This window comes from Falco rusticolus, chromosome Z, assembly GCF_015220075.1.
Source record: "Falco rusticolus isolate bFalRus1 chromosome Z, bFalRus1.pri, whole genome shotgun sequence".
Taxonomy (NCBI): Eukaryota; Metazoa; Chordata; class Aves; order Falconiformes; family Falconidae; genus Falco; species Falco rusticolus.
In genome coordinates, this window is record NC_051210.1 from 35,258,023 (window position 1) to 35,270,480 (window position 12,458).

General features: G+C 37.5%; 1 protein-coding gene across 1 annotated transcript in view; it reads left to right on the top strand.

Moving 5' to 3' along the window:
- Positions 1 to 12,458, top strand: part of ADAMTS19 (ADAM metallopeptidase with thrombospondin type 1 motif 19) — a gene marked incomplete at its 5' end in the record, with an annotated part of 150,682 nt that overhangs the window by 37,822 nt on the left and 100,402 nt on the right. Inside the window, 3 exons of the mRNA XM_037373887.1 lie at positions 4,592 to 4,764; positions 5,686 to 5,769; positions 6,835 to 6,992. Coding sequence (XP_037229784.1) covers positions 4,592 to 4,764; positions 5,686 to 5,769; positions 6,835 to 6,992 — 415 coding nt within the window. The remainder of the gene's footprint in view (positions 1 to 4,591; positions 4,765 to 5,685; positions 5,770 to 6,834; positions 6,993 to 12,458) is intronic.

The window sequence follows — 12,458 nt, forward strand, 5'->3', positions numbered from 1 at the left end:
CTTACTGTTGTGGGCTGGACTGAAAGATGCTACACAGCCAAACTTGTTTGGAGAGAACAAAGAACTTGTTTTTGTGAATGAGGTGGATTTTTCTTATTAATTAAGGGAGAGAGGAAATTGTACCAACAGAAGCAAATGCTTTCTGGTTTTGTGAGAATGTCTGTCTGTATCCTTTTGTTGAATGTGTGTGTGATTAATTTACATATGTGAGCCAGTTGCACATATGCAGACTGCACACTCCACACATTACTTTAGCACATGGCCCCTGAAACCTTTAAAAGCAACCAGTTCACAAGTGTGTTACAGAGAAAGTGCGAGAGAAGCAGTTGCTTTTAGAGCAAAGAGCCATGTTGGAAAACCAAGCTCTTTTCCTTCTACCTAATCTGAAGCATTTGTTCCAGGCTTAAGCTGTTTGTATAGTGAACCTAACTCATGGTAAACGCATGGGGCAATTGGTGGTGGTGGTAATAGTCTTCTCAAATGCTCATTCCCTTTCACACGGACTAGTAAGCAAGAGCTCTTATCCAGGATATGGTCAATCTGAATTTTTAATCCCTTCTGTATTTGGGAGACTGAAAAATCTCTTCTACTTCTCAGTTCTGGTGGTAAATTATATACTGTTTTGGGTTATGAGCAGATTGTACTTCTCTTAGAGGGATCCCATTTTGCAGGAAAAAGCCTGCTAGCTTTACTGGATCAAAAGCAGTGTGACTTTATGTGCAATAGACGGGGGAGTCAGCTGGGAGGGAGCTGTTTTGGTTCTTGCTATACACCCTGTTTGCTTGTGATAACCACGAAATAAAATGAATAAACCATCTTGGTCATAGGTCTAGATCTATGCGTTTGCACTAGATGAAATTGGTGGTGCTTGAGGTTTCCATACCTTGAGTCATAAACAAGTTGTCACTCCATATTAAGACATACAAATCCCTATCAAAATACAGTGAAGGTCTAAATCATGGCTTTCTAAGCTCCCAAATATCCCCTACCTACCCAGAATACTGCAATTTCTGTATGGGTAGGGTACCCATTTTCTTTTCCCGGGGAAAAGAAAGCCTAGGGAGTGATAGTGACCGCTCTGTAGTCTGGGCCTCATGGATGTACTCATGGAATGCTTTTGTGCCTAAGGACTTACAAGTGTCCCAGGGTCCTGTAGTCATAGCCTGTTCTTAATGTTGGCTCAGGTACTTTATCCAACCTGTGGTAATAGTAGCTGGATTTTCAGCTTGTGTAGTTTTTTTGGGGGGGATTTTTATTGTTTTGTTAACACTTGTTGTTTTCTCGTAATTGCTTATTGAATGTCAGATGTGCTTACTGCAGTATTTCTAGCCTTCTTGCTGGAGTACTGGAGTATTACTAACTTTTGTATTTTCTATAGCTGCACAAAACATTGAAGTCTTATTGCACAGAACCCTCCTGTAGCCTTTATTTTTTATTTTGCCAATGTAATTAAATTTTTAAGATTACTTTATGCATTTTTGATCCCAAGAAGCAGTTTTTTAAGTTAATCTGACTTTTATGTTGTTACCACATGCATTATCGATGTAAGTATGGGGGGGTTGGGGTTTGCAGGAGTTATTATCTCTTACATACTGTACAGTCAATAATGAGCACTTCTTTGTAATTTTTACTTATTTATGTCTATGTAAAGAAACAAGCGGGTTTGCCTAAAGCCTGTTTTGCCTGTTATCTGGGAGTGATCATGGCAGTTGTTTGAATACAACTGGTACCAAAATTACTAATTACATTTATTTAAAGGTCTTGGGGAAGAGCTAAAATTTTCAGATAAAGGAGATACCATGTGACTGGGAATTCTACCAGCAATTTGGAAAAGGTTGGCTGGCCATGAACAGATTGTCCTTTGATTTGTTAACCTGGCAGATATCTGAGGCAAATAATGGGCACTGCCCCTTGCAGCCAGCTTGTCTACAGGGCCATGCAATCTTCTCACCCACTACAATCCTGGAAGACAGAGGTTTCAACAGTTTATGGGACTGCTGTGACCTTAGTATTTAGCACAGTGCTGTGTTTTATTGTGGGCTGCTTACTGTCAATTCTGAATAGAAATGCACCGCTAGCTAAAACAGAGGTGTGTTAGCAGACTTCTCTGAACAGCCATGCTAATATGAACTTTAAAGTTTTCAAGCACTAGCTGCTGTGTTTTACAAAGAAGTGAACAATGAATAAACTGTGTTGCTGGAAACTGCACGGTAATCAATCACTCCTTTTAGGAGGAAGGCATATTGACCAGATGGCTCCTGAGAGATCTTTTTAACCCAAATGAGTTTACTGTTTAAACTTAGATCTATAGCCTACTCTTGCAGCATTAGATGCTTATATGGTAAGTCATAGTTGTATAGCTTATAGGGTGTGGGGGGGTTTGGCACAGATGCTGACACTGAGGTTTCATTAAAGATTTTTCTCAAAAGAGTGATGAAAACACACATAATGTTTTCTAAAGTAGGCTGTAGATCCACAGTTAGCAAGCACAAGTATAGCTAGAGGCTAGCTGTATGTATAAAGCTAAGCAAGTGTCTGAAGGATCAAATTGAGAGAGATTATAATTAATTTTAGATAGCATATGAAATTATAAGCTGTTTCTACTTCTAAGCAATCAAACACCAAGAATTTCTTTCTGGAGAATACATACCTCTTTTTCTTTTGGTAAATTTGTATGCTTATCAGTGTTAGTAAGTCTTACATTGTCACCAGTTGTACAGGAATCAGTAAGCCCTTCTAAAAATGTAGTGGGATGGACTAAATCACTCAGTATACATATATATATATATATATATATGTATATATGTAAATAAAAATGACTACAAAAAAAGATAGACGGCCTTTTTAAAGCATGAATACTTTATATTTTCTACATTAATAGGTGTATATATACATTATATTTACATTAAATCTATGTTACACATCCATTTATATCAAATCACGGATCCTTCTTCCACTGGTGTTTTATATTTCCAAGTTAATTTGTGATTTCAGTGACTTCTAAGGCATATTTTTAACACTTCCCTGAAGAGTGACTTATTTTTTGGAGAGTAGTCATCTGTTATAAAATGAAATGCAGGAACTTTCCTATTGGAGGTGAGACTGATTAATTGCAAAACATTTCCTCTAAATTTCTTAATATTTGATTGTTTCCAGAACATGTGTTTATAATTGTCATTTCAAGCATTAATTTTGTTGTAAACAGAGTGCCCAATATTCCATTGTGGAAGCTGGAAAAAATTTCACTTTATTTCAGTGACTTCAATGAGATCAGTCCCAGAAGTTTTATACCCTCTCAAGGGGATCTAACAGAATTTGGCTATTACAACAGGGAGTTTAATTTTAAATTTTGTTTTAAACTGAATTATTTTAAATATCATTGCTAACTGCTGTATGCATATCTGACCGCCTTCTGGCTTAAACTGGGTTTGTGTAATTAGTTTTTCTTTTCCATATGTACCGTAATAATAATGAGGATTTAGTTGTGTTTTTTGGAGGGAAAACTTAAAATTAACAAGAGCAGTAACCTCTAGCTTACCATAAATATAACATGTTTTCGATTTGGGGCTTTCTGTAGGTTTAGAAGCCCCTTTCCAGGGTTTGGTGGTGGTGTTTTACTTTAGCTGCTTATAGTGACAGCAGCACTGACTTTGAAGTCATGTTAGTAAAAGTTCACTTTTTTTGTTTCTGAGAAACCTATATGCTACAAATCATTCTCTGTCATTCATCTGAAAGATTCTTTCAGCTTTGCAAATCACTGAACTGTTCCATGTATTTGCTTAATATTGAATTTATAGAAAACCTATATTTGTCATCTTTTATGCTAAGATATAATTACATCAAGATGTTTTCTCTGTGATTTATCAAGATGGGCAGGTAACAATTCTGCAGTCTCAGTAAGACTATTTTTCTGTCAAGCCTAACATGAATTTAGTTTTCTCCCACTGCAGGAGGGGGCCTGGGGAAGCAGGACCACAAGTAACAATCAGTTAGTAGTGAGTTTATAATCTGCGAGGTTAGATTAAATTGCTTTTCATTCCAACACACTGATCTACGCATATTTTTTGCATTTATGGCAGCTGCTCCTCCCAGAAGGAAAAAAAGATGTGGCTATTACAGTAGCTAGCGATGGCAACTGCACTGCATCATTACATGTTTCATCAAAATATCGGATAGACCAGCGTGATCTCACAGGCTTGTGTGTATATAATCATGCTATTAGGCTAATTAAAGTGGCATTTGCTTGCATCAAGCTGTGCCCCGTCTCTCAATCACGGCATCCCACAATCAAAACTACGAGGCACATACTTCTATAAATATGTCAGGTGAAAGGACACAAAAAATCTGACTAACTGTACTTGTGAAGCTGGGTAAGATTCTCATTTTCTTGGTGTGAACTGACATTTATGTGTAATACAGGCCTTCCAGTCTGAGCCTTAGCACTGGCAATGCTAAATAATCATGTGTTATAGTTCATAGCTATTACATTCCACATAATCAGAGTTATACCGTAATCACAGGTAACAAATCCTAGAAGTACTGTAAGGGTAGTTTCAAGGATGAGTTTGCCAAGCAATGTTTTATGTTACAGATAAAAGAAAATCCAAGAATCAGAAAGTATCAGAAGGTGGAAGAGGAAAACGATACTCTTACAAGTTACCTCAGGAGTACAATGTAGAAACTGTTGTGGTGGCAGATCCAGCTATGGTTTTGTATCATGGAACAGATGCTGCCAGAAGATTTATTCTAACCATCTTAAACATGGTAGGAAATTAAAATTAATGTTGGTGTTTTCCCAACAATGCATGGACAGCGGGCTGATTTCATTGCTCCTTGTAATTATTCTGACTGAACACCTGTGAGCGACAGTCAGTACATGACCATCAGCAGGCTGTCAAAACTTACTCCATTTTGCAGCATAAAACCATGGTGCTGCAGGCTTGTGTGTACTGTCTTATATCTTTAGGGAAGCCAGAAAGTGACTGCTGGTCAAGAGAATTTTTTTGGTTAGAAGCTCATGATGCTGTTGGGAAGGCTGGGGTATTGGATGATTTCTCATGATATACACTTGTTATGAAGAGATAACATTGTTGTTGAGAAGGATTGTGTGATCATTACTGGCCAAAAAAACACAAAGGGTAATGCACTTGGACTATTATGTCACCTCCCAGCTCTTTCTAGGGCTGTAGTGCACTCATTTGGTGCATAAAGCAGTGAAAACTAGCATTTGTAACATACAAGGAAAGATTGTTCTAGAGAAGGAGCATAAGCTGAAAAATAAATAAAAACTTTTAACTGTTCTGAATAGTAGGAAGAATTATTGCCATGTCATGTATCAGACCACTTGAACTACAATGCTGATTTAACAGCACAGGAATTTTCATGGGAATAGTGTTATATGCATGTGTAAGTATTTGGAGCAACAAGACTACAGTTTATAAAGCAGTCATGGCCATTGAAGGGAAAAGGTCTTTCTTGTGCTCCCAGAATGGATACTGCCTAAGCTCTGTTTTCATTTTAGAAGACCAACAAAATTACATTATCTTAACGTTCGATTCAAATTATGGAGATTTGGAGCACTCACAGTAAGAATATGAGAAACTTCTGAGGTTCTTTGTGTTTCTGTTGGTTTTAGTCTACAGTGCAATACAAGCAGGTATTTTTATTGACTGTTTTTTATCTTAGGTTTTTAACCTTTTCCAGCACAAGAGCCTTGGACTACAAGTAAATCTTCGGGTAACTAAGCTTGTACTGCTTCATGAGACTCCAGTAAGTATCTATTATCTTTGTCTTCACCTGTACAGGGTTATGCTACTTAGCTTGTTGCTCCACGAAGACTTGCAATATTCACCGACTTTAATGGCTGATCGATATTCTCTTAGCTTTTGTGCATTATTTAATTTACACTGCTTGGCAGCCCCAATAAAGTTTAAGCTACTCCTAATTTATGTGCTGCATGTCTGAGTTTATTCTGTGCTTGAAGCTGGAAGTCAATCAAACAAAGTTTCCTTGTGGAAATCAGCTCGTTCTTAACAAAATCTGCTTATGCACTGCTTCTTGTGTATTCATATAGCTTAATACAAAAATAATCCGCCTTAAACCCAGAGGACAGTAGAAGAACTGATGTTCTTTCTCAGACAATCCCTAGACAAACAAAAGGTGCCATGATGTACCGCTACTCTTGCATTGCACATTTGAGGCATTATCTCAAATCTGTTCCCCTTTCTGAAGAAAGTCAAGTCAGCTGATAACCTTGATTGAGACTTTCTATTAACCTATGGTTTGTGTATCCTATTTCGGAACAATGTCAAGTTGATTTCTTGTGTGTGTGGGTTTTTTTTCTACAAAGTATTATGGAAATCATGTCATTCTTTAGTTAGTTCATAAGAAAAGGGATTCCTTTACCCATTTTCTATTTTTAAAATACTGTTTTTCCAGTGAATAAAAAAGTATTTCTTTCTTCAGTGTCCTCTCAGCAGGTGGGGAAGTCTCATTTCATGTTAAAGTTCTTCACATCGTTAATCTTTTCTTCACTATGGATAGTGAAAGAACAGCAGATAAATGAGACTAGTTCAGGTGAACAGATTGCTGTATGTCTCTGTCCACTGTCTTCACCTGTATTTTTAACAAAAGAAAAAGATGGTCTCCGCTCCTGAAATTCAAGTCATTCTGCCGAAAATATATTATGCCATAAAAAGAAGGATATTTTTATTAACTCAGTGAAAAAATGTTCTTAATTCTATTTAAAGAATGATAATTTTAATAAAAATAATCGTGTGGGTTTGTGGGGTTTTTTTTTGTTTGTTTGTTTGTTTTGGGTTTTTTTTTTTGCAGGCAGATATGTATATTGGACATCATGGGGAAAAAATGCTGGAAAGCTTTTGTAAATGGCAACATGAAGAATTTGGCAAGAAGAACGATATACACTTAGAAATGTCAACAAGCTGGGGAGAAGACATGTCTTCAGTTGATGCAGCCATACTGATCACAAGGTAAAATACTGAAAGATGAGCATTAAAAAATAGGCAGTGACCTAACATGAACATAGATCAAAGGAACTGATAGATGACCAACACAGGATTTAGTTTTGCGATGAAGAAGAGTGCAACTTGAGACTTCTTTCCAGAACTCAAAGGTAGTAATATGGTGGCAGGTAAAGATGGTTCAGAAAGCAGTATTTCCCAGATGTTTACCATCTGAAATGACAAACAGGTCACTTTCTTGTTTCTTCTTTGGCTATATAGCTAAGGCTATAGGTTGGATGCCTCTCTCCATATGCCTTCATTTAAAAGGCAGCACACATGGAACTGTGGATACTTTTCATTCAAAGCACAAAAGCATATTTAGACCATTCAGAGCTTGTTTGGCATGACATGAGGCACATTGTTGAGATACTAGCCCTAGATCCATTAGAGAGATATATATTTCATTGTGTGCTGAGTTACAGCATATGCACAGAATGCGCTATGCAGAGCAGAGGTGTGATCCCAGATCTGCAGTTCCTTATAACTCTTAAGTATCAGGCATTTCACACATTCAGAAGGAAGTATGCCTCCAGCTCACCTCTTTCATCCCAAGCAGATGCTCTCTGATTTAGGTTGTAAAGTGGTGCACAGGTGGGATGCATCTTTATGTTCAGGCAGTGAAGAGCCATTATTCAAAGAAGAGGACAGAAGGATAGTTTGGCTGGTCTGGAATTGGATTTAGTGCCATTTTCAAGGTGGACTTGGACTGGATGACTTTCAGAGTTTCCTTCCAAATAAAATTACTGTGATTTGATATATTAGAATACTGTTGTGCTGTCCCATGCTAGCTGGTGACATGGTGTCCTAAAAATATGTAATCTTTAAACTTAAGTGTAGCCTTATACCATTTATTCAGGGCAATCTCAGTAGGAGCTATATGCATTTTTTAAAATTAGTTTACATTCTGATTACTCCAATATCTATAATGTATTTCAATTTTCTGAAGCAAAAAGATGTTTCCCTAAATTCCCCTGTTCTGGAGAGTCAGTCACATACTGGAAGCAGGAAATGAAGAAATCAATATTGTGGTGACAGCTTTGTTAATACTTTGCTGTTTATTCCTTTACCTTTTCTTAGAAATGCACACATTAATCTCTTCTTACTCTGTGCTTTCTTCCTCTTATTTTTTGTTTCTGTTTTGCAGATTGTTGCATCTTTGAGGGGGCAGATTAATTTTTGGTACACATGTTTACATTTGCTAAGCAGCAGTCCTTCACACAGGCTTCTCTGAACTACTGTGGAAAACATGAGAAGTAATGTTGTCCGTAACAAATTTCCATTAGTTCATCAAAAAACATATTTGGGATGACAGACTAGAAAGAAATTTTTCAGATGAAGACCCAAAACTCATTTTGATAGCAGTGAGTGGTTTGGTGGGAGAAGAGTCTAGATGAAGGAAAGATGTGAGTAGTAGGAAGGCATGAACTTGTACCAAGGCATAAAGGATGGCTGAGTATCATACGTGGCTATGGGTTGATAAGCATAGCTAAAGGGGAATAGACCTTCTTATGTCTAGTTGTACTTTGTGACTGTCTAAGGATAATTGAGCAATTGCATACTGTTTGGTTGCTACAAATGTGGTGTTGTTGAGTGACTTCTTGTCTATTCCCTGGCACTCCTATTTGAGACAGTGGAGACAGTATCTGCAGGAGCAGCTTGAGGGAGTGTTGAACCTTCAAGCCTGCATCTGCCAGGGGAGTGAGTCTAGGGCTACATTCTTTAGCTTGTGAGGTGTATCTTACAAGTAGTGAGATGCTGTGAAATAAAGTGGGTAACACCTCTTTCCTCTCACTTCTTCATCTTCACCTTAACCACCCTTTATGGGAAAAGGCAGAAGAGTTCTGAACTGGTGCAGATGAGTTTAAGTTAAGCATTAGTTAAGCATCTAGAGGTAGTGGTCCGGAAATGTTTTTAGCAGCCAGTATGTTTGACCACAGAGCTTTTTGAATTTCATGCAGCATTTCTAAATGGCAAAAAATCTTTCGGAAAGTCTAATCATGTGTTAAGGCATGCTTTTTTGATGTGGTTTGTAGTAGTGATATCCTTATTTCATAGAATCAGAGTGGTTTGGGTTGGAAGAGACCTTAAAGATTATCTGGTTCCAACCCCCACCCACCCCACCCCACCCCCCGCCATGGACAGGGACACCTTCCACTGGACCAGGTTGCTCAAAACCCCATCCAACTGGCCTAGAACTCCTTCAGGGATGGGGCATCCACAACTTCTCTGCACAACCTCTTCCAGGGGCTCACCAGCCTCATAGTGAAGAATTGCTCCCTAGTACCTAATCTAAATCTACCCTCTTTCAGTTTTAAGCCATTACCCCTTGTCCTATCACTTGATGCCCTTGTCAAAAGTCCCTCTCCAGCTTTCTTGCAGGCCGCCTTTAGGTACTGTAAGGCTGCAATAAGGCCTCCCTGCAACCTTCTCCAGGCTGATCCACACCAGCCGCCTTAGCCTGTCTTCACAGAAGAGGTGCTCCATCCCTCTGATCACCTTCATGACTCTCCTCTGGACTTCTTCCAGAGCTACCTACAATTTTTTTTTACCTGCCAGTTTTAATAAGGTTTTGGGAGTGAATCTCTGAGCAGTGTTAAGGAAATTGATATTCAACCAATCACTTCCTTGCTCCCTACTTCAATTTCAGTGCTGGAGACAGAAATGAAAGATCTGTTCTGATATTTTTGTTTTTCTCAGGGGTATTATTCTCTGGACTATACTGCCTCCTATCTCAGAACTGCCTTAGCTGCTAATAAATCATGCCAGTGCAGTTCGCTGACTATGGGAATGTTTTGCTAATCCAGGCTCCCTCTGCACATCATCAGGTTTATAGTAGAGCTAACCCCATGTGTGGCTCCACTTGTCTGTTTTGATAATTCAGAATCTCATTCTTTTTTGCAAACACGGAACAAGTTCCTTTGTCACACCTTCCAAACAGCTTTGGACAGCAGATCTGCTTTATTGAGAGAAATAGTTTTGTGTAGACAAATGAACACCAACTGCTTGGTATTTTTCAATTAAAAATAAGAAGTTCTGGTTATCTAACACATTCTGTGGCAGACCTCCTGAAACTTATTGACACCTCCTTTTTTGTCTCACATGATAATAGAACAGAAAGAGTGCTTTGAAAAAGTTTTCCTTTGCTTTCATGTGCCTGTTGTGTCTAGTAACCAAAACAGTTAGAAATTAAATATTCAGTATTCTGCACAGCTAGTTTTTAAGCATAAATGTGTATATAACAGAGACTGTTATTGAACAGCCGAAGAGCCATCATAGCCTTTTCATGAAAAAGGTACTTTCAAGACTTATTCTTGCATTTTTTATATAAAGGGAAAAGAAAAACTGACTTTTCTCCACAACTTTCTTTGCTGCCCAAATAGGCTGTAATGATAGATATGAATCTGCTAGCAATTTGTTCATTCCACTTTACGGTAGTCCTATTGCAGCCTACGAGTTTTTCTGTAGTTTCCCTTTAAATTGGCTTATTCTGATGAAGTTAGGTCCTGTTTAAAATATGGTGCTATAAAGTAAAAGGAAACCATAAAGAAAAGGTTTGAATAGTGTATTTAGAAAAGATCCCCTGGGAGGTTAGGTATAAGGCATATGTGAGAATTAAGACCAAAACTGTTTTAAGGACTCTCTTGATAAAACTCTGTGATTCACAGTTATAAATTAGCACTATTAGTTTAGAGATATACATATCAGAAAGTACTTTTCTTTGAGGAAGAAGTATGCCATGGCACATAACATCCTTCTTGCCTTTTCAGTTAGAGTGCGAATACACAGAGATAAGCACAGATTTTGGTGGCCACTGAGAAGATGTTACCAGTTGCTGTCTACACAGGTTGTCTGACCTGAATGAGCTAGTTGAAAGTAAGGCAGCAAAAGGTCCATGGCATCCACAGTTGCTCTATGACAATACTTCAGTCCTTCTATTGCCCCTATTGCAAACAAGGAAATGAACACTTTGAAGTGTATTAAAAAGAAAGAAAAAGTGATGCAAACCTTCACTTAAATTATACATCATGCAGCATTTCCAGTGCATAGGTCAATCTGTGTCAGAGAGATTTTCAGGAAAAACATGTAAATATGAAAATAATAGGTTTTAAAAATAAATTTCTATATTCTCCTCAGAATCGCCATTTTCACATGTGCTTGTGATAGAAAGTAGATCTCTGATTCTCCTAATATTAATTGGATAAGATGGCGATAGTCCATGTCCAGAGGGTACATCAGCTGTTCATTCATATTGATCTGCAGTATGTGAAGTCTCTTTGCTCTGGGTGATAGCTGAAACAGTGCTGCAAGGCATTTTTAAGCCTGTTTCTTAGGCTTATAATAAATCTCTTAGCTCTTACCAGACCTTTTCCTATTTTCCAAATTGTTTTTTGAAGCATAAGCACCAAAATTGGACACAGTGGTGTGTGAATGGTTGTACTGGTGCCATGTATATTTTCCTGCATCTTTATCCAAAGATACTGTTCACTTCTACTGTCTGTTTTCAAATGCTCATTTCTTTTTGTTGTTGTCATGCTGTTGTCATATCTGATCAAGTTTGGGGTTCCAGTTTTGACTACATTAAAGTAAAAGTTACTCAGATGAGTTATCTTTAAAATTGATTTGTCTTCATTCCTATTTGTATTCTAACAGAATTTACCTAATTTAAAAACTTTACTGGTAGTGTTCTCATACTTTTTTTGATATCATTGTTTAATGCTAACACTGAGTCTAGATTCTGTTGGACTCCACTCAAACACCTTCTTTGGCTTCCTAACATTTCTATATCTGTTTTGAGTGTTATCTACACATTCAATTCAGTTTTTAGCTCACTTACCACATTTATGAGCTGTTATTTTTGTTTGTCTGAATCATAAACTTTTGAAGAATGCCTATTCATATTACCCTTTTTAATGTCAATTCAGCCTTACAGAGCCTAAGTGTTCTGTTAATCATTTAAAATATTTAGATAGTGTTTCCTGATTTGCTAAATTACTGTCCAGTGCATACCAGTGCATTTGATGCTCAAAATACTAAAGTTTCTGAAATAGCATTTACAAAAGTAACATTGTCCATGTTTAAAAATTCCTAACTGAATAGTAAATCTCTAATTGATCTTGTTGTTCATTAACTCCAAAATTAATTTTATTTGTTTTAAAGTGCATATATTAGTATGTATGTGCTTAGCTCATATGTGGGAATCGTTTCAGACTGTCCTATTATATAAAAGACAAGAACATCTACAGTGTTGTCATTACTCGGCATTTTGCAATGGGATGATAATGTTATTTGCCACAGGGGCCATTAATTGCAACTGTTCTATATAAAAACCTTATGATTTGAGGAAACTTGTTGCTTGGGCAATAAACCTCAACTATGTCTTCAAAAGCTGTAAGTCTTGGAGTCAATGACAACAGGAGGAGTTGGACTGCAGTG